The sequence below is a fragment of the Sceloporus undulatus genome, chromosome 3 (assembly GCF_019175285.1).
Source record: "Sceloporus undulatus isolate JIND9_A2432 ecotype Alabama chromosome 3, SceUnd_v1.1, whole genome shotgun sequence".
NCBI lineage: Eukaryota > Metazoa > Chordata > Lepidosauria > Squamata > Phrynosomatidae > Sceloporus > Sceloporus undulatus.
In genome coordinates, this window is record NC_056524.1 from 69726579 (window position 1) to 69749572 (window position 22994).

General features: G+C 42.0%; 2 protein-coding genes across 3 annotated transcripts in view; one reads left to right on the forward strand and one right to left on the reverse strand.

The window, feature by feature from the left end:
- Positions 1 to 15756, forward strand: part of LOC121925556 (beta-1,3-galactosyltransferase 5-like) — a 29819-nt gene extending 14063 nt beyond the window's left edge. Inside the window, exons 3-4 of one of the 2 annotated variants that reach the window (XM_042457833.1) lie at positions 7095 to 8126; positions 15721 to 15756. In XM_042457833.1, the coding sequence (XP_042313767.1) occupies positions 7095 to 8093 (999 nt within the window). In that variant the 3' untranslated portion in view covers positions 8094 to 8126; positions 15721 to 15756. Of the gene's footprint in view, positions 1 to 7094; positions 8374 to 15720 lie in introns of those variants that run through there. The other variant, XM_042457832.1, reaches the window with a different exon arrangement.
- Positions 1 to 22994, reverse strand: part of HMGN1 (high mobility group nucleosome binding domain 1) — a 1114480-nt gene that overhangs the window by 140954 nt on the left and 950532 nt on the right. The gene's annotated exons all lie outside the window — the stretch shown is intronic.

Here is a 22994-nt window from a genome sequence, read left to right on the forward strand (position 1 = left end):
TCAGAAGCCGTAATGCAGACTTAGATTGTTTGTGACAGTTCATTTGCATCAGATTGGAGACAAGAGTCAGTAACAGGAATGATCATCAAATATAGTGAAAGTCCAATGTTTGAGAAGTAGAAAACAAACAAACGTAGCGCTAAGTACTTCTGAAGCAGAATTGCAGCTTTGAACGAAATAGTGAACGAGGTACAATGGCTTGAACAATTTTTAATTGACTTAAATGAAAATTTCAGAGTTCCAGTAGAAATTCAAGAAATTCACAATCATGCATAGCGATGGCTGAAACAGAAAGTTTGAAGACAGACCAAATATGTGGGTGTAAGATACCCAAATGTAGAGACATGGTTCAAAAAGAGAAATAGAGTTGAGGTACCTAGAGACACAAAATAACATAGCGATTTGTTTACAAAGCACTACAGTAGAAAAACATGAAAGGTTGACACAAATGGTTGAATGACATGTAAGCCACATACAATATTTTATTTCGGAGGGGATTGTAAGAAAAAAGCAACATGGGATATACAGTAAATGAATAAAAACATGTATGTGAGAGTCAGGGTGACTCAGCAGAAGCCAATTGAGAACCACCAGGTGTAATGGTAATACATTAACAAGTCCTAACTGCCAAGGACAGAGATGCAAAGTGGATATTGGACACACCTCAATGTTAAGTGGTCAAGGCTGAGATGATGAAATCATTAATGTAGGATGAACCAAGAGAACCAAGGAATGATGTACACGCCTACTGGGTGGAAACAGACAACAGTGGGTGGTACCATGCATTGACTATAAATAATGACTATGATCCCCAATGTATTGTGGGGTGTAGTGGGTAGTGGTGAGGATTGAGTGGATAGTTTTGGGCTGTATTAGTAGAATAAAGTAGATCTTTTATAAAGACTTCTGAGTTGTCTGGTGTCTTGGGTGAGCTACAAGAACCAGCTGGATCCTGAAGAAGGGTGAAGACTTCTGTGGAAGCAAGAGTGAGAAGGCTTGGAGAGTTTGTCGGGTCTTCAGCCTATTCTCTGTAACTCTGCTAAGCTTAACCACTGGCCAAAACTGGTCCGCGCGGTGTCACAACCAGGTGGTGAGTTCGGCCAGAGGTGAAGAGCTACAACTCCCATCTCTGACAGAAAGTTCTTACAAATATTTGAGGTAAGGAAATATTTCCATTCAGTTTGAAAAACATGATATGCTTTTTTTCACGTAGCCTTAGTCTCATGTGTGACTCATGACACAAGTAAGTATATGTAAAGTCCTATACACACTTACAGGGAATGTGCTGCAGAGCACAATGGAATTTTCTTCTGAATAAAACATACTAGGATTAAACTGATAGTATATGATTTCTATTAAATACCATTTTAGGTGGTTGTGTCCTCAGCAAAGGTCCACCAACTACTTTTGTTTGTTTGTTTAACTTCACAAATGACTCAAACTGAACGATAAAATTATAACACTCCTTTGGGTATTCATATGAAGAACCATATCTTGGGTCAAACTGACAACAGCAACAATAACAACAACAATAATATATTTATAGCCCGCCTCTCCCCGAAGGATCGAGGTGGGTACACATCATAAATGAGCTGCAGTCAAGAATAAGAGAAGACTAGGAATGGAAGTCAGTGATGAAAGACGAGACAAGATTCTAAAGGGTCAAGATTTACAACTGACACTAAAGGTAGTATTGTCCAATCAGTTGTATTCCCAACACTATGGGTCATTCCCACTTGCAGTTTAAATCGGTTCCCAAAGGTTAAAGGTCCTTTGTGCGCTTTGCTCCGCTTTGGTAAAAGTCCCTATTTCACATAAAGGGGATCTTTTCCTTACCTCAGTGCAAGTGGGGCTTTTTTGACACAATTGTTGTTTCTCATCTGCACTGCTTATGTGTCAACTCATGAGGTCACAGAGATGTCACACACCCCCCGTGCTGCCTTTTGGGTTTTTTTTAATACAAAAATTACAAATCAATTGCAAAATCAATAGATGGCACAAGCACCTAAATAATAATAATAATATCTAATAATAATAATAATATATGCTTTATTTATAGCTCGCCCAATCACTGGAATCGCGGTGGGTTACAACAGTAAAAATGCATTAGAAAACAATAAAATACTCATTGATCCCTTCCCAACCCCCTCCCCAATATTAAAACTACAATTAAACAATCACAGTTTAAAACAATAAAATGCTATACCGCATAGGTTTAAATTAAAACAATTGGTGGGCGGCGAGAGACATACACTCACAAACTGAGATCTTTCGTAACACTACACAAAGGAGGAAGCTAGAATTTTTAGGTTGGGAAGGCTTGTGAGAAGATTCGTTTTAAGAGCCTTTTGAAGGCTGTAAGAGTGGGGATATGGTGGATCTCTTCCCAGGTCGTTCCACAACTTCGGCGCAGCAGTAGAGAAGGCCCTTTGGTGAAGAGTTAGCCTAGCTCTTTTTGGCTGAAGCAGGAGGCAGGAGGAGGAAGATGATGATGGGGGGCTTGGGGCTTGGTGAGGAGGAGGGGGGAGACGTTTTAAAAAAGCAAAACTAATCACAAAAATGGTAGAGTGGCTTAGCAGCTAGTTGTGTCTGCAAGTAACTGCTTTGCCAATCTATTAATTTTGAATTAGTTTATTACTTTATTTAAAAAAGAACCCAAAAGGCGCCGTTACTGGTTGTGTTGTTTGTGTGGGTGGTTGTGTAGAGAGATCTCTGGGGAGGGAGATCTGCCATTTGCCCCTCCCCTCTGAAAGAATCGATCCCGATCTGGTGTTCCCACTTATTGGATGAAGGCCAGGATCGATTCTTTGCAAAGGAACTTCTGAAAACCACTACTAAAATACCCCGGGCTTTTGGCGTTTGCTGTGGGTTTTTCCCACTGGAATCAATCAAATGAAGACAGTGAAGAAAAAAGGGGATAAAAAGAAAATCAACTAATTCGAGATGTGGTCCTGGAGAAGAGTGCGGAGAATAACTTGGACAGCCAAAGAGACAAACAAAAGCATTTTTGAACGGATTAAACCTGAACTCTCCCTAGAAGCCAAGATGATTAAATTGATGCTGTCATACTTTGGCCACATCATGAGAAGGCATTAATAATTAGAAAAGACAATAATGCTAGGAAAGGTAGAAGGCAGTAGAAAAAGAGGAAGATCTCACACCAGATGGCTAGATTCAGTTAAGGTGGTCAGAGTCCTGAATTTACAAGAGCTAAGCAGAGAAGTGGAGGACAAGGGGTCTTGGAGATGTCTCGTACACAGAGTCGCCACGAATCAAGATTGACTCGAGGGCATTTAATAACAACAACAACAATAAAAGAAGATGCTGCTATCCTATCTAATCCAGCACTCTGTTCCTACAGCGGCCAATGTGATGCCTAAAGAAAGACAACAAGGAGAATCTGAGAGCAACAGCCCTCTCCTGTGGTTGTTCCTCACCAATTAGCATTCAGAATCATGATGTCTTTGGTCTGAGCACCACATGTAGCCAGCATGACTACTAACCATTGATAGCCTTTTCCTCCAAAAAAATTTTGACCTGATTTTAAAGCCATATAAGTTGGTGTCTCAATATTACCCCATCTTGTGGTAAGGAACATTGTGGTTTAACTATATGGTGTGTGGAATAATACTTGTGTATTTTCCATTTCCCATCACTCCACTTCATTTGGTTATCCTGTATTATGAAGAAGGGACAAAAAGCTTGTCTTTTATCTCACCCCTTTCCCCAAGATTCATTCATTTATTGTGCACTAATCTAAGTTCCTGAGAGATACTCTATTGAAGTAATTGTTTTTCAGATAATAAAGGTGATGGGAGGCATATCATGTGATATGTGTGAAATTAGCCCTAAACTAAAAAATTGATGTTACCACATGAGTGGAAATTTTTCACACATGTTATGTGGTGTATCCACACTACACCATTACAGCAGCTAGAAAATGGTTTAACAGCCAAAGTTCCATATTATGGAATCTAGGGTCCTATCCAGACTGGTGCTTTGCACTGACCTGGATGCGTGCTAGGGTTGCCTCGGGGCATCCTTTACAGACGCCCCGCAACGCTAACACATAGCTGTGGCAGCATAATGGCGGCACCCTGTAAACACAGGTGCCACCATTATGACGTCATGACTGCACCACATCTAGATGGTGCAGCGCGGGCATGATGTGTTTGCACCATGTCAGGCCACGTGTGGCAGCCTAACAGCAGCACTGGAAGGAGTCCGAAACAGAGCTCCTTCCCGGATGGTGCCTCATTCTAGATTGCGGCTCCCGGGGTGTCCTGGGGCATTAAGCCGCAAGGACACCCCTTTTTGGGGGCATTTTGCCGCTTTTCCTGGTCCCGAAAAGTGACAGATTAGGGCCTCTGGGCTGCCACTGTGGTTGCCCTGGTCCCAATATGTGGCGCAAAGGGGCGGCTGCAGGCTGTCTGTAGCCCGCCTAGGATACTTTACATTTGCTGCTAGAGAGCTAAGTACTGTAGTTCAAAGGAGGAGACTAGAATAGTCTATGTGCCTTTGACCAAACTACAAATCTCAGTAATTTGTTAGTTAAAAGTGGTATCAAACTGCTATAATTTAACAGTATAGTTTTATAAATGCTCTAATTTGTAAATCATTTTATCTGAAATGTTATTTTTTTCACTTTTTCAGATGCGGATTATTTCACAAATTCAGCCTCTCATCTGAGAATTGCATGGCATTATAGACAGAGGGGTTCCACTATCCCTGTGCAATAAAGAGCAGTAGCACTGGGTTTTTGTTTTTGTTTGGATGTTATCACACAGTGGAAATTGGAAGGTCAATTCAGTGTGATCCCGGATGCTATTGTGGGGTTTCACACTGTTGCGCAAGAGATTATCACATGTAATCAAAGTCAATGCTAGGTGAATTCGAACCCAATCCAGGGTCAACCGAGAGATATGTAAATTTGGGGAAATACAGAATTTACAAATCCTGTTCCACTCCAAAGTTGCATTCAATTCAAATTTTGCACATATAGAACACATGTCTCGGTTGCTCTTGGATTGCCTTCGAATCAGACTACAATTCCCAAGCTCCTTTGCTGGCTGCAATTTCCCCTCCCTCCCCCCTCCCTCTTGGTGTGAGGGGCTTTTCTCTCCTCTCGGAGATCTGGAGCTGTTTTGGGGATGAAGCAGCCCTCCCCACAGAGACACACACACACTGCTTCCCTCCCTCCTCCTCTAAGCCCTTTCTGGCTCTTTCCCTTTGCAAACTCATCCTCTTCAACTGGAGGGAAGGGATTGGCCAGGGCTCTCACATTCTCTCTCCGTGACCCTGTCACAGGGTTTTCGTGGCAGGTTTATTCAGATGGGGTTTACCATTGCCATTTTCTGAGGAGGCTGAGAGAGTGTGACTTGCACCAGGTCACCCAGTGGCATTCGATCCCTGCCTTCTAGAGTTATAGTCCAAGGTTCAAACCAAGTACAAGGTTGCTTTGGAATGATTTTGAATTGGTGAATTGCCTAAATAACATGAAATAAAGGGTAATGAATGGACAAATAACATGAATTTCCTAAATAACATGAAATAAAGGGTAATGAATGGACAAATAATGAATTTCCTAAATAACATGAAATAAAGGGTAATGAATGAACAAATAATGCAAATTCCCTAAATAATGTGAAATAAAGGGTAATGAATGAATAAATAACGTGAAACAAGGCAAAACCATAGGAACTGAAAGCAAGCCTCGCCAGATGTGTAAAAGGTCACGATCCTATTATGCCCTCACTGCGCATGTGCAGGGATGCTAACTCGAATTCTAGACTATAAAGGGTACATACTGATATGCTAATTGCTTTTGCATTCACACTACTTTGGCTTTGGGATGGGCGCTGTGTTCTTCTGTGGTGTGATAACTATCCACATAATTGTGTTCATTTCTGAACTGGCCCCACTTTCTTTTCTTTTGAAATTAAGAGACATTTCTCCCATGTGATAATGTCCCCAGTTAGGGAATGGGCCTCCCTTGACATGGGGTACATGGGGAGGTCTCACGGGCTGTCCAGCCCATGCACCGGAACTTTTCCACTCCTAGTCTAAACCATTAAGGTCTGTTATAGCTGCTATTCACATTAAAAGCCCAGCTGTCTGTAGATGTTAACTGCCCTGGAGTTGTGATGCATAATGGACCACACCAGGGAATTCCAAAAGAAAATCTACACATGCTTTAATGACTATAGCAAAGCCTTTGATTACATGGACCACAAAAAGCTATGGGATGCTCTCAAAGAAATCGGAGTGCCACTTCATTTGATTGTCCTGATGTACTGTACTCAGAACAAGAGGCTTCTATTAGAACTGAATGTGGAAAATTGAGTGGTTCTCAACTGGCAAAGGGGTCCGGCAAGGCTGAATACTATCGCCCTATTTGTTCAGCCTGGGCGTAGACAACATTTTATGAAACTCAGACTATGGAGATTATCTCATTGACTAATAGTCTGATTGCTCACCAATAGGATGCAGTCGGGTTGCGAGTTGCTGGTGAGTATTATCGAATGTAATTTGCTGTTGCTGCCGCTGGGCAATTGCAACCCGGCCATATCCCAGATCCTAGGCACATTTTGGAGGCTGCTTTTTCAAGTGGGGAGCTTGCTGTTTTGGAAAAGTGACCCCCAAAGTGCACCTGGGACCTGGGATGCAGCTGGGTTGCAATCGCCCAGTGGCAGTGGCAGCAAATTATGTGCAATAATAACCACCACAAACCCACAACCTGACTGTATCTCATTGGGGAGCAATCAGATTATTAGTCAATGTGATCATCTCTTTAGATTCAGAGACAAGAGAAGTGAAGATCAGAGAAAGGAACATTAACAACCTAAGATATGCAGACACAAAACTACTAGTAGAAACCAATAAACACATTGAGCAAATACATACCAATGTTCATTTGAAACTAGGATACTGTGCCCATCTCTCCTGTCCCCATCCTATTTGTTTCTTTGTAAATTCAGTGCTTTACTAATCCCAGAATAAACTATAATTTGACTCATTCATATATTTGTATGAACGAATCCTCATTTTTCTTTACATTAATTGTGTGTGTACCATTTACTTTTCTTCTTTTTCAGATGGCTCCCAAGAGGCTCAAGAAGATATTCTTTTTCACAATGGCTTTGGCTTCTGCTGTTTTCTGTTTGCTTATCAAATGGAGTTCTGATGGGATTTGCATATTCTGCCAGAGAAAGGGTGAGGTTGTTTCCTTTAAGAGAGACAGTGGAAATTTTCTTCAGCTGCCTCATACAGATTGCAGTAGGAATCCCCCATTCCTGGTGATTCTTGTAACATCATCTCATGTGCAATCCAAGGCTCGGATGGCCATTCGTGAGACATGGGGCAAAAAAACCCTCATCGCCAACAAAGGCATTGTGACTTATTTTCTTCTGGGAACTGCCTTGAATCATGATGACCAGATTGCTGTTACATCTGAGAGCCTGAAATATGGAGACATTATCCAGAAGGATTTTATAGACACTTATTACAACTTAACACTAAAGACCATGATGGGCATTGAATGGATTCATAAATTCTGTCCACAGTCCAGCTTTGTGATGAAAACAGACTCTGATGTGTTTGTGAATACTTATTATCTGACAGAACTCCTGATAAAGAAGAACAGGAACACCAGATTTTTTACTGGCTTTTTAAAACTGAATGAGCGGCCAATACGGACAATAATCAGCAAGTGGTATGTGAGTAAAGAAGAATATCCAGGAAACACATACCCTCCCTTTTGTTCAGGGACAGGTTATGTTTTTTCAACAGATGTTGCCAGTAGAGTGTATAATATTTCTGAAAATGTCACCTTTGTTAAATTGGAGGATGTTTTCATAGGACTGTGCCTTGCTGAACTCAATATCAAGCTAGAAGAACTTGACTCAAAGCAAACGTTCTTTCCAGAAAGGCTCACATTTTCACCCTGCTACTTTAAGAAAATTGTGACAAGCCATTTTGTCAAACCTCATGAGCTGCTGATCTACTGGAATGCACTAGAGAGGTCCATGGATGAAAGGTGTCCTACTAGTGGTTATCCTTCTGGTTATAAAACACCACCACCACACCAGTCCTGACACAGTACTCAGGAAGTGCAGAAAAATACAAAGGTTTGAATGTAGAAATCTTTGCTTAGAGACTGATTTCAAGAGACATTTCATTAAGGGGTATAAAGAAGTGCTCTTTTGGGAGGGAGAGTAACAGTTGGGTGATTTGCATTTTTTGAAGAAGTAAATCCCACCATGTTCAGTGGGGCATACTCCTGGGTAACACTGCATAGCATTGCAGTACAGGTTGAGTTTCCCTTATCTGGAATTCTAACATCCAAAATATCACAAAAACCAAAACTTTTTTCATGGGTGGCTGAGATAGTAATACCTTTGCTTTCTGATGGTTCAGTATACACAAACTTTGTTTCATACACAAAATTATAAAAAAATAACCTTCAGGCTATGTGTATAAAGTGTACATGAAACATAAATTAATTTTGTGTTTAGACATGGATTCCATCTTCAAGATGTCTATGTATGTATATGCAAATACAGGTATTCCAAAATCCCCCCCCCCCCCAAAAAAATCCGAACACCTCTGGTGTCAAGTATCTCAGATAAGGGAGACTCAACCTTCATTCAATATTTGTTTCATTACAATAACTGTTTCAGGTTCAGAAACTGAAAATCTCCTTTACTATTTTTTTATATTGCCTTATTTATTTACCTTTTTTTATGGAACGCTAGGCAAAAAGGCTTTTCTTCACCATTGTCAGTAGTAATGCATTCACAAAATCCAGGATGGTGTAGTGTTCTTATAATGACATTTCTTTAATTGCAAGGGCAAATATATTTTAAATCGTCTATAACTATACACTGGGATGCAGTTTCAGCTCCTCTGAATCATGACTCTGAATGGTTAAGGTGTTTTGATTGCTTTTTTTAAAAAAATCTGAATTAAATGTGAAGCAGAAACTTGGACATAATGGTCTAAATCCAATTGTTCAAAGCAGATAAGGCACATTCAATCAATGGGAACCTGTTAAGTCTACAGTTATGTTCTATTGATTAAATAGTTTTGTTTTAGTTAGGACTAACAATTGTAATTGTAATATAGTTTATTCGGTCTTTGACCAATATAAAAATAAAATAAAAGAAAAACAGCATCAGTATAATTTAAAATATACATTGTACATACCTGGGCATGAATAGTACTTAAACAATTACAGTTACAATAATGGCGGGTCAAATCATCTATGCAGCAGTAAAATTTTCATTTACCAATTGAGGGCGGACTTTACACGGCTAACAATTGGATTTATGCCACAAAGTCTGTCCAGTGGAAAGAATGTGAAATTGGTTTTGCTTTGAACCAGTCAAGATAAAGTTCTGTGTATTAGTCCTATTTTCAGAGCCTAGGCTGAGAAGAGATTTTGAAATGGAATAGAAACTCATTGAGTACCAATCCAATCTCACTAACTATGCATTTCCTCAGTTTCATTTTGTGATGAACTTATTATAGCTACTAGGAAATAGCTCATGCACCAGCCCATCCTGTCTTCCCAAACCTTCTTTAGTCAGTCCCAATACAATACACAAATGCTATACCCAAAGGTGCCTCACAAATACATCCTTTGTTGCTGCAGTCCAGGCACATAATCCAAAGGTGTATGTAGAAAATAATCAAGTTTGAGACAATCTCGTCTGAAAACATATTCCAGTGATTTCTTACAAGCTACCACTGGAAATCAGAGGAATTTTGAAAATAGCTTGTGATGTTGTGCTATTAACTACAGCAGGAAAAAGAAAAGATGCTTACTGTATGACAAAGGTGCTCTTTTCATCCTGGGATGAAGCAAATGGTGTACAGTATAAATGCTAAGGGCAGGGAATGTGCAGAAATTAGGCTGTCATCAAAACCATAAAACCCTGTTCAGGAATTTCTCTGAATGCATGGAGAGCTAAATGAGAATGTAAATGGGTGGCAAAACCCCACACCTTAAACATCCCCACAGATCCAGAGTCAATGTGAAAGTCTGCAGAGGGCCTTGTAACTATAATTAACCAAATATGGTTCCAGACCTCTTATGACTGGAAATCTTTATGACAGGATCCTAAGAATGGGAGTAGTAGAGCCACATTAAGTCAAATGATTTTATAAAACTCTTCTTGTAGCCATGTGGGGACATTTGGGGAGTAGGACTTACCTGAAGGTCCACATCCTCATCATTCACTCAGTCCTCTGACAAATTTCTTAAATATGCTACCAAGTAGCCCAGATCTGTCTAAGTATTTTTTTTGAAGCTTGGAAATTTCCATGTTGCTTCTGGAAATTACATTGCATTTGGTAGCACTGGGAGAGAGAGAGAGAATGAAACTAAGCACACACATGTCCTTTTAACTAAAATATTAGTTTAACAGGGGTAGGAATCATGTTACCCTCCAGACAACATTTTGCATGAAAACAAGTTTCCATTTAAAATACTATACCATTTAAAATAGTTCATATGAAGAAGAAGGAATATCAAGGAAATGTCCCTTAAATGTCACTTAATCCAAAATATTTTAGCTTTTAATTACAAAAGACATGGCAAAAGAGCTGATCCTTTTTAAAAGGAGTCATATTTTTATATTTTTTATTTTTTTTAAGACAGGGAACAATTAAACAAAAAAGAAAATCATATTATCATAGCTCCTTACCAGCATAGTCCACAGCTCTGTTCCCTTCCCATTTCCAAATAAAGCCCCCACCTTCCCTCCCCCTAAATTGGTGTTCCCTGCAAGGTTAACTTGCCTGTGAGGGCGCTGCCACAATAAAACGCAAAGCTGCATGTGGAGGAAAGGCTACAACTTTATTAATGCAAGCATCAGCAAAAAGGTAGGGATGGTCAAAAGCATGAGTTCTGGATCATCTTACAACCTGCTGTTGTAGGATAAATGGCATGCCATATAAAGCAAGGCATCAGGATGAGCTAGGGGCTAGATTACCACCCTCTCGTATCCATGCAACCTGCAGATTGCATTTAACTAAAACCCCTAGTCACCGGGAAGCGGTGTCACGTTATGGCCCCCGCAATGACCACAACGTATGCCCTCATCGCTCCCGTGTCCCATAGGGACTCCTGATACGGTGCTATGCAACCTTATAGACCATGCCTACCAGATCCAGAACCTCTGCTGCCGCCACAAAGGCCGTTCCGAAGGAACACCACCGCCAACCCTACCCCGCAAGCAACACCAACAGGGTTCAGAGGAGCTGCCAAGCTGGCCTGACCCATGCCAAAAACTAAAAAGTCCAATACGGTTGAAGCTGCAACATATCACACGTTCAGCCTGGCGGAAGCACATCTGAGAAAATGCATAATGTCCACCAATGAAAAGCCAGGTTCCACCTCAATGCCGCCAGAGTAGCAACCAGTAAGCACAGCCATCCGGCTAGGCAGCGGATCAGCAAATAACAGCAAAGTTGGTACTTAGCCCAAACCTGCAAGTGAATTAACAATTTGCAAAAAGCAAAACAGTATAATGATCCAGAGATCAAACATACACATGTAAGGAAGGGAAAAAGGGGAGTGCCAACATGAACCAGGTGAACAAACCACAGCTCAAACATGGCTATTTAGGAGCAGGGCCAGCTCCCCCGCTGAGAAGAGAGGCAGAGCGAGGGATCCGCGAGGCCTAAGATGTGAGAAGGACTAGAGGGCAGGACAGCATAGCATGAGGACCTCAGCAAGAAGCACAAAGATGATCAAATTTGCATTGTGGGTGAGAACACTTGCCAACATTAAAATCTAGGCAAACAAGGCCCAGACTAATGGGGGGGGCAGAACAAGTGGAAGAGGCAGGCGGCATGGCCTGAGTTCCAACTTCCAACAGCCAAATTTCAGAGTGATGGTGATCCCATTGCTCTCTGGAATTCTGGGAGGCCTGCTGGCGAAAAGCCGTATCATAAGCAATAGCTGCCGAATCACCAGCGAACTCTCTGGCCTTAAGGACATGCAGCAAATGACTGTCAAGCTGCCAAGCCCGTTCAGGGAAGACCATGGCAACAACAGCCCTGAAAATGGTGAAACCTTCTAGCCAATTGTCAAAATTGCAGTCAAGCGGAGGGGAAGGGTGGGCCTTCTTTTTCCCTCTGGTAGAAGTGACTGCCAAAGCTGCTCGGAGGAACCAAACAAAAGACATCAACAAAACAGCCCCTGAGGATTAGCTTCCTGGTTTTGCGAGGTAGATGAGAGCCAGGAGGGCGCTCTCCAGGTGTGCAAACTGGAAACCCTTGTGCTTCCTTGTCGACCCAAACCCCCTGAAGACCAGGTTGCCAGGTACGACACTTGATGGACCAACACAGCAGGCCTGGAGCCATGGCATGCTCAACCCAAAGCGATCTCTGCCAGAAGGTAAAGGTGAGTTGACAGCAGTGAAGGCATCTTGAGCAGCTTGCAAGGAACAAGCCCGACGATGTCTTTTCTTGGCTCTGCGTCCTTTCTTGCACTGTCTATGTCTGTTGTCACCATTCCCGTTGTCGATCGCCTCGCTGTCCAAACTGGAAGATGCCGATGACGTCGAACTGGAGCTGGAGGAAGACAAGACTCTCAAAGGCCTAACTGTCCCAGGAGTCATGTCACAAGCAGCCGAAGGTACTTGGCTAGAAGATGTAGCTCCCTGATAACTGGCAACTGACGGAATTGAAATAGATTCTGGAACACTTGATTGGCAGGGTGCAGTGGCATTAGCAATCAGTTCAGTAATTGAACGTGACAACTCCAACCGCTGAGTGGGACAAACAAGGAGAAGCTGGAGCTGGACCAACACTTGAAGATCCAGATGTAAAAACAGCTCTGGAACCTGAGCCCGGCATACCTCCGAAGGAGGAAGTAGGAATGGTATCCAAGGCCAGCATAGTTTGAATATTTCCAGGTTGCCCAGATGAAATTTGAGTTGACAAGGCAAGGGGTGCCTTATGACGCCCCGCTTTGTTGAGCATGATGAAAAACATAGTAAGCCAATTACCAGTAAAAATGGATAACAAAATTAGACAGGTGTCTGACAGAGTGTTATCAGTCTAAAAATGTCAACAGATAACAAAGCAAAAAGGCCCCAATCAAATAGACCCTAAAAAGGGGAACCAGCAAGGTAGGGGCTGCAAACCGCAAATAAGCCCCAAAACAAGCAAACAGGGTTTTAAAGTGCACACGCACCAAAAACAAATTAAAATTGTCCATAAGCAGAAAATGGGGAGAGGAGCCAGCAAAGTACTCTCTAGCTGGGCTCCCAAAGTGAGGAGCCTAGCCCAAAATGGTGACCGCGTTGCCTCTCTCTCCCCCAAGGCCACAAAAAAGGTGGGGGAGGGGACAATAAGCCCCCACCTTGTAACGCAGGGCTGCAGAGGACCCTGGAGTAATGCGGGGAGGAGGGGGCAAGCCCCTTATGCTCGCCTACCTGAAAGCTCAGCTCTGTTCAGCGGCAGAGCCGAGCAGAAACGGACACCGCATGGCCTTTTTATAGGCCTTTTCCAAAGGTGGGGGCCGAGAGGGGAGTCGCCCCACCCCCAGGAGCAGCCAGCCAATCGGCTGACATGGAGGACCGGGGCGACCATAGAGAGGGACTATCCGTCTCCTAGGGGGTCGCTCAGGAGGCGGAAGTCCCTCCCTTTCCCCCCTCGGCCGGCCAATCAGAGGCCAGCGCACCCCAGCAATGCGTGCTGGGGCACGCCAGACCTCTGTGGCACCTGGCCCCGGCAGCAACGCTGCTTGCCTGGGGAGTCGGGTGGCAGGCTATCTTCTTACAATAGAGCTACTAATGAAATATGTATTTTTCTCTTAAATTGCATAAGATTTTATGTGCATTCCACTCCTCATATCAAACAATTTAACTAGTAATTCATATATAGACTGTGCTTTTTATAAAGTACATAACGCATCATCATCATCATCATCATCATCATCATCATCATCATCATCATCATCATCATCATCATCATCATCACAGTTATTTTCCCTCAAAATTGCTATCCATCTCATGAACCTAATTATTCACCTTATCCCATTAATACATCCATATATCATCTATTTTTAAACCAGATGACTTAAAAACCTTTCCAATAGCACTGCACATCATCTTATAGAGGGGAAAAAAAAACTTTTCAGTTACTATTGCTGACTTGCTAGAGATTAGTAGTTCTTTTGTGTATATCAGCAAGTTACTAATCCTTAAAAATAAAGCTCCTGAACAAGGAATCTTCCCAATTTACTTCAATAGAGAAAAAACTCCTGTGCACTAATTTCTTTAATGTATGCAGTTGTGTTCTCTGTTGAAGTGAATGAGGAGGTTTTTGTGACTATTTTTAAAAACTGGATTTTAAAAAGAAAGAAAACGAAGGAAAAGGGGGAAATGGAGAGGAGTGGATATCCTATGTGGGCTAGGCATAAACATTAATACAAACTGACCACATTTCCATTTTTGAGCATTGCATCTATAAAATAAACATTCATAAGTAGCCTTTTAGAAAGTCTGGATGGGAAAATGGTGGTGGCCAGGGTTCTGGGTTCAGTTAAAGGCTATAATCAATGCTAACATTTTCCTTGGTTTGGCTTTACATCCTTTTTGACATGTGCACATTTTATTAGCCATGCTTGTGCCTGGTCATCTGCCCCCACATCACTCAGCCACCATTTGCCATAGTTTCCTCCTTATCCATACATCCGTTGTGATGAGCACAAACACTTATGCCTGCTGGAATTTTTGTAATTTCCTTGGCATTGTTTTCCTTTGCTTCACCATTTACATCCATTTTACATGCCCCTAAATTTTACCCTCGACTTATCCATGGGTTATATCAACATCCACAGTGTGCCTTTGACTTATACATGAGACCGACTTATACACAAGTATCTATGGTAGTTAGCTTAGCATGTCCATATGCCTCAAACTGCAGTTGACAAGAAACTTCCCTTCCTTTCTTAAATGAACAGAACCTAAAATAATCCATCCAAGAGAGGTCCTAAGATTGCCTATGAAGGAGTATGTTAAGTAGGCTGTACTTGCCAATTCCCTTGTGGTGCAGTGGTTGAATGTCATTACTGCAGCCACTCATGTACAGCCACAAGGTTGTGAGCTTGATTCCAGCCATGGGCTATAAGGTTGACTTAGCCTAGCATTCTTCTGAGATCACTAAAATGAGTACTCAGCTTGTGGGGGGCAATTAGCTTACACATTATAAACCGTTTAGAGACTGCTTAGTTCAGTATAAAGCAGTGTAGAAATGTAGCTGCTATTGCTATTGCTGTTTGAGGCAGGAGATATAACTTAAGATGCCAAATAAAACCTGGAAAATTAAATTCATCTTCTGAAAATAATAATTGCCCCCATTTGAATGGGCAGTGAAGAGGCCTACACAAATTTCCTAGGTGAAGTATTAATTTATTGAAATTAAACCTGAGGAATATACAGTCAGATACTTCAAAGAACATGCAGTAACTATGGCAGAAAATTCATCTTAAATATATTAGCCTTAGTCTAAATACATACATTAAGTAAATGTCTAACTATCCAAATCAAGAGATATTTCAGCAACTAATGCAGATAAATTTAATATGATTAAATAGTGCTATCTGTTAGATAGTATGTACTGATAGTAATCAATCTTTATTAATAGGTCACTGACCAGCATTGCCATTAACAGTATCTCTCTTTCTGCTTTTCTTCGCAAACGAAGATTCAGGAAGGACTCATCCTGCACTTTCTACAAGCGCAATGATGACTAAAAAGGCCAATCCGAGATAAACAAGTCTGGTTGCAGAAAGCACAGCAGAAAGTCTCCTTGGGTGATGTTTCCGGGTTGTGGTTCTTTCTGCGTTGTCGTTTCTCTTTGAGACTCGTTCGGCATAAGTTTTCAAAAAAGGCTGCAGCATTGTGGATAATGCGTCTCCATGTCTCCCAATGCGAGGCCAGGGCAGACCATTGTTGGTGATCAATTTGGCCGAGCCTGAGATGTTGTTTCACGGAGTCCCTGTATCTCTTCTTTGGAGCGCCCCTCTTATGCTGACACATAGTGAGTTCACTGTAAAATACTATTTTTGGGAGGCGATGGTCCTCCATCCTGGAAATGTGCCCTGCCCAGCACAGCTGCATTCTCAATAGCATGGCCTCAATGCTAGTGATCCCTGCTTGCTCAAGAACAGCAACATTCGTCACATAGTCAGTCCAGTGTGTATTTAGAATCGTGCGTAAACAGCGCTGATGAACAGCGCTCAAGGAGTCGTAGATGTTGGCGATAGGTGACCCATGTTTCAGACCCATAAAGGAGAATAGACAGTACAGTGGCTCTATACACACTGATTTTTGTGCTTCGCCTCAGGTGTTTGTTACTTCAAACTCTTTTGTAAAGCATTCCAAATGCGCTATATGCCTTTGCTTATCTGTGATCAATCTCTTTATCGATCTTGGCATCTGAGGAGATGATGCTTCCCAAGTAGGTGAACTGCTGGACGGACTTAAGCACAGATATGCCTACAGTGATGTGGGGATGGTAGTGTTCTTCCTGTGGTGCCGGCTGGTAGAGAACTTCCATTTTCTTCAAACTGACTTCCAGCCCAAAGAGCTCTGCAGCTGTAGCAAAACAAGATGTTAGGCGCTGCAGAGCTGCTTCTGTATGGGCAACGAGGGCAGCATCGTCAGCAAAAAGCAGCTCACAGACTAGATAGTTTAGAGTCTTAGTGCGAGCCATCAGGCAGCTTAAGTTAAACAGGCTACCATCAGTATGGTAGCGTATATAAATGATGTCTTCTTCTTCGAGATCTGCCATAGCCCTTTGGAGCATCATGCTGAAGAAGACTGTAAGTAGAGTTGGAGTGAGAACACAACCTTGTTTCACACCATTAGTTATTAGAAAAGGCTCAGAGACTTGACCTTGCTGGCCTTCATGCAGCAGGGTAATCATTTTGAGGAATTTGGGGAGGCATCCTAGTCGTTCCAGGATCTGCCACAGACCTTTTCTACTCACAGCGTCAAAGGCTTTGGTGAGGTCAACAAATGTTACATAGAATCCTTTGTTCTGCTCTACATTTCTCTTGCAGTTGTCTAAGAGCAAATACCATATCTGTAGTGCGCCTATTAGCTCTAAAGCCGCACTGGCTTTCAGGAAGAAGTTCTTCTGCAATAGCAGGAACTAATCTGTTCAGGAGTATCCTTGATTTAATATGATTAAATTTAATATGATTAAATAGTGCTATCTGTTAGATAGTATGTACTGATAATAATCAATCTTTATGCTGGTCACTGACCAGCATTGCCATTAACAGTGTATACAACTGTGAAATATATTGTACAGGCCTTTTCAGAACATTAGAGCCCTAATGGGTCACTACTAGAGTCTTTCAGTCCCAGCAGCCTCTTTAACACAGTAGCCAATCCAATCTTTATGGGAATCCCTAGGAAAGTCATGACATGACTGCAATAGGAGCCCTTTCCTGACCTAACAACTGGTGTTCGGAGGCATGCTGACTTTGAGCCTGAAGGTTGTATATTTTGCCATCATGCTTCTTGCCACTGGTAGTCTAAACTATTTATGAATTTGTCTAATCCTACTATAAAGCCATTTATATCAGTATCCATCTCCACAACTTGTAGCAATGCATTTCATGGTTAAACTGTATGTGATTTGTGAAAAAAAAGTTCTTATTTTGCTTGTCTTGAATCTCCTTTCAGTCAATTTTTTATCTCCTATTGCCAAACCACACAGATTTTGTAAACTCTGATCATGTTGCATTGATACAGAAGTCTATTCTTGTCCCAAATATTAGTAACCATTCCAAGAAATGAAATCAACTGTAGTTTTTAGTGTGATCATCTTTAGAAAAATATTTTTTGATTTTGGACAGAACACACTTGTTTCAGTGGGACCTTGTAAAACTGCATGTTATATAGGAATAGTTCAAATTAATTATGCCAAATACTGGTTTTTGTGCCATTGTATGTAAAGGACCAAGATGTTTGTTACCAGTCAATGTGTTGCTGATGATGTTTATGAAGAATGAAAACTAGAAGCATACAAATAATGTTGCACTTTACTTTTTCCCCTTTGTTAGCTAACAGATTGCTCTGGGACCTCAGTTCAGGTACACTAAGCATGATAAATAAATGTCTTTGTAACCGGATTTGTAAAACTCTGCTGAGCAACAACTATTGCTGTTATGGCTGCAGTTGTCAGGTTATTGTGTTGTGTGTGCTAGTGGAAGTTTTGGTTCTCCACTAGTACTATGAGGTTTTTAGCTTTCATATTTATGCTCTGAAAGCAGTATTTGTGCACTAGTGAAAGACCCGAAGTTTACTATGTATATCCAGTCCCATGGTATCTTTTTCTCACTTACAGGAGAAGAAATACATTTCCCTTATGTTTTGCACTGATCAAACTATACTTTAAGAATGTATGAAGAACTATGATGTAGAACTTGGGCCAGGAACTAAGGGAAGTAAGACTGTGCCAGGTTTTTTAAAAAATCTAATCGTAAAACAGTCCTATCACTGTGAAGTCGAAGGCTTTCATGGCTGGCATCCATAGTTTTTTGTGGGTTTTTCAGGCTATGTGGCCATGTTCTAGAACAGTTTTTTCCTGATGTTTCACCAGCATCTGTGGCTGGCATCTTCAGAGAGTGCTGGCCTGGAAAAGTGTGTGTGTGTGTGTGTGTGTGTGTGTGTATACTGCTTGACCTTGTGTGTTTCCCATGTTAATCTGTGTATATACTCACTCATTTCTAGGTCAGCATTCTCTGAAGATGCCAGCCACAGATGCTGGCGAAATGTCAGTAAAAAACTCTTCTAGAACATGGCCCAAAAAACCCACAGTCCTATCACTGTCCTATCACATAAGCCCTTAAGGAGAAAGTTTATTAGCACTAATGGCAACAGAACAGCACAAGCCTGCTGTATATTGTATGCATATACCTTAGTATATTCTCACCCTGCAGCAAAGTCATGTTGATGTCACCAACAGCTAATGATGACACAGATTTTGAGATGAGGTGGCAGGAAGGTCTGAAAGACTGGAGGTGATTAGCATGGCCACCTAAGATATCCATGAATATTGCATTTCCATTGGTCTTTGCCAAACTACAGGCATTAGAGGTCAGCTTTCTCAGGATTAAAAATGAGAAGATACATCAATTGTCAACAGTTATTTGTGCTCTGAAATGGACAAGGCTTTACCAGCCATAAACATTTTGAATGTTACCCTAAACAATCAAGCCAAACTGAACAGAAGGGCTATACAGTATGTGTAATTTCTGTATATGTAGAAACTCAACTTGCACACAAAAAGGCTGAATTCTAAATGTTGAATGAAAAAGTTTATTTGAAATGTAAGTAATGATATGTCAATATAACTAATATATTACCATGTTAATTAAAAAGCTTTTATATTGTACCAACCTTCAGTATGTTACTGATTTATTTTTCTGCTGCACTTCCAAACAATGTTTTGGATTCTCTGCTGCTTCTAGTTTCTCTTCTTACAATACACCCCCAATGCCATTGGAAGCTGCTGTGAGGCTGTCTAAGGCAGCCCAAAGCCACCAGCAAAAGGAGCAATGAAAGTCTGTTTGGGACCACAGTGGTGGCCCACTTTCAGAGCAGGCCATGTAGTCGCCACGGTCCCTGGTCAATTAGGGGCTGACTGGGGCTGGAGCAGCCTTCCAAGCCACTGGTCTGATTTACCCCTAAATACATAAATAAATAATAATAAATAATTTTTTAATTTATATGCCGCCCTTCCTCCGATCAGGGCGGCTCACAACAGATTAAAATACAATAAAATACATTCAAAGGATGTTTTCACATGGGGGAAATTGGAAGGTTATCCCAGGGGCAATGAGGAGTCAATCATGGGGTTAAACGTCATTTCACATGAGATTATTAAACGAACAGTGAACACAATCTGCAGTAATTCGTGGGTTTAACGTTAATATGCATGAACTTTTCAAATGAGATTGAAGGGAATCCAGTGCCGATCTGAATGCAATAGGGAAAAATGAGTAAATTTGGTAGATTATCTAAGTTACAAGTCCTGTTGCAATGTGAATTTGTACTTAATTTGCACGTGGCTTGTTGTGAAATGAGTTTCTGGATCACCCCTGGATTCCTTTTGACTCCCATGATTTTCCTCTGCCGCTGCCGCCTCCTCCTCCTCCCCCCCCCCCCGGCTGAGAGTGTGACTTTTGTGGGGGAAGAGGGCCTCTGAGGGGCGCTGCGTCCAGCTCACCCAACTGGGCTCCTCTGAGGGTGATGGCAGCGGTGGCAGTGCCATCATCAGCCCTTCCCCCAAATCTCCCTAGGGTGGCAGCATTCCTACCCAGGGCCGGCAAGAACCTCCTGGCAACTGTTAATGCATCCTCCTCCACCTCAGCAGCTCCCATCTCCCACAGCCTTAGTAGCTCTTCCAGCTGAGTGGCCACAGGGAAAAAGACCTCCTCGGCGGTGCCAACCCTCCACCTGGCTGCCTCCAAGGCAGCCTCCAAGGCCTTTCGGGCCAATTGTGTAGCCAAGGGAGACACTGCACCAGAACCACTGCCCAGATCGCCTGGTTCCCCTTCCCAGCCCTGCAACCACGGCACACAGTCATGGTCTTTCAGCTGGAGAGAGAGGGCGGAGGAGGAGGGGGCAGAAAAGGTTGCAGAAGCGCACTGGCCAGGAGCCCCATCACTGTGGATGTGGGCTTGCCTTTTGGAGCCCCAAGACTGCCACTCTTCCCTTCCTGAAACAAGGGGGGGGGGCTTGTAACATGATAGCTGGCACATGTGTAGAAAAGGTATGTCGCCAGCTGGCAATGGGAATTTGTCCTCCTCCATCTGATGGCCAGTTGCGCATTGGGCTCACTTTAATAGGGTTTTAAATTCTTGTTGTGCATGTGTGTGATAACCATGTACTAACAGACTTGCTTTTCCAGGATGGCAGCACTTTAACCATTTTCAAGATGAGAGCACATAGGTCACCGTGTGAAAGAGACCAAAGTAATGGACAAACTTCATAATTAAAACACAATAACAATTCAGTAAAATAAATACCTTTCTTTTTACCAGGAGATAAAGACCTTCTTGTTTAAACAGCTCTTCCTTCTTTAATTAGTTGGGGCAGAAGGAAGTTCAGTGGGTATGCTGTATCTTTAATATGTAATATATGTTGAATATGCTCTTGTATTGTTCAGTCAAAATTCTGCAACATAGAAGTTTATTGCACGCGTGGAGGCGCACATGGAACATGACGGGAACACGATGGGGCCCAAAACCTCATTTTACCACACAGTGGAACGCCGCCTTTCCTGCCAGGCGTTCCAATCTCTTTCCCATTGTGTTCCAGAGGGTGCCATTTCTGGTGACACTTTGAAACAGTTTCCAGAAATGGCACCCTCTGGAACGCAACGGGAACGCGATTGGAATGCCCAGCGGCATAGGCGGTGTTCCACTGTGCGGTAAAATGGGATTCTGGGCCCCATTGCGTTCCTGTCACATTCTGTGCGCGCCCCCGCACATGCACGTTAGAACACACTGGGGAACATTTTAACACCGATTAATAAACTTCATAGTCTCCAACCATACATGGAGAGAGAAATCCCAGAGGTCCAAGCAGGGTTCAAGAAAGAAAGAGGCACTAGGGACCACATTGAAAACACATGATAGCTAATGGAGCACACCAGGAAATTCCAAAAGAAAATCAGCATGTGCTTTATTGACTATATTATAGTAAAGCTTTTGACTGCATAGATCATTAAAAACTATGGAATGCCTTTAAAAACATGGCAGTGCCAACACATCTGATAGTCCTGATGAGGAATCTATATCAGGATAAAAGGCTACTGTCAGAACAGAACACTGTGAAACAGAATGGCTCCCAATTGGCAAAGGGGTCAGACAAGGCTGCATCTTATCACCCCATATTTTAAGAAAAGCAGGCTTGGACACAGAAGAAAGTGTGAAAATAGGAGGAAGGAATATCAGCAGTCTAAGATATACAGAACACACCATAATATTAGCAGAAAACCTCCCAGACCTGGAACAACTTCTAAGGAAGATCAAGGAAGAAAATACAAAGACAGGCTTACCATTGAACATAAGGAAAACAAAAATAATGACCTTGGAGAATCTATACAAATTCAACCTAAACAATGAGGAAATAGAAATAGTAAAAAAATTCTCATACCTGGGATCAAATATTGATAGGAATGGAGACTGCAGCTAGGAAATCAGAAGATTAAGAATCGGGAGGGTAACTATGAAAGAACCAGAAAAGATTCTAAAATGCAAAGATATACAACCCAGCATAGAAGCTAGAGTCATACAAGTTATTGTATTCCCTTTTGGATGTGAGAGCTGGAGAGTTAAGAAAAAGATAGGAAGGAAATCAATTCATTCAAGATGTGGCACTGGAGAATAGTGCTGAGAACAGCCAAAAAGACAAACAAATGCGTCCGAGAGCAAATCAAGCCAGAAGTCTCCCTGGAAGCCAAGATCATAGAATCATAGAGTTGGAAGAGACCACAAGGGCCATCCAATCCAACCCCCTGCCATGCAGGAACTCTCAATCAAAGCATACCTGACAGATGGCCATCCAGCCTCTGTTTAAAGATCACAAAACTGAGACTGTCATACTTCAGATACATCATGAGAAGGCATAACCCATTGGAAAAAACAATATTTCTATGAAAGGTGGAGAGAAAGAGAGAAAGAGAAGAAGGCCACATGCTAGATGGATGGTAGATAGGGAGGTCATGAGTATGAGTTTATAGGAACAAGGCAGACCAGTGGAGGACAGGGGTTCTTGAAGATGTCTCCACAGAGTTGCCAAGGTTAAAATTGATTTGAGGGCAGTTAACAACAACACCACCAGCAGCAGCAGCAACAATGTTTTTGTTTTACATTAATGTTTTAATTCTATTGGTTGTTTAAACTTCTAAAACCTTTGTATTATACATTGCTTTTGCTATTTGTTTTAATGTATTAT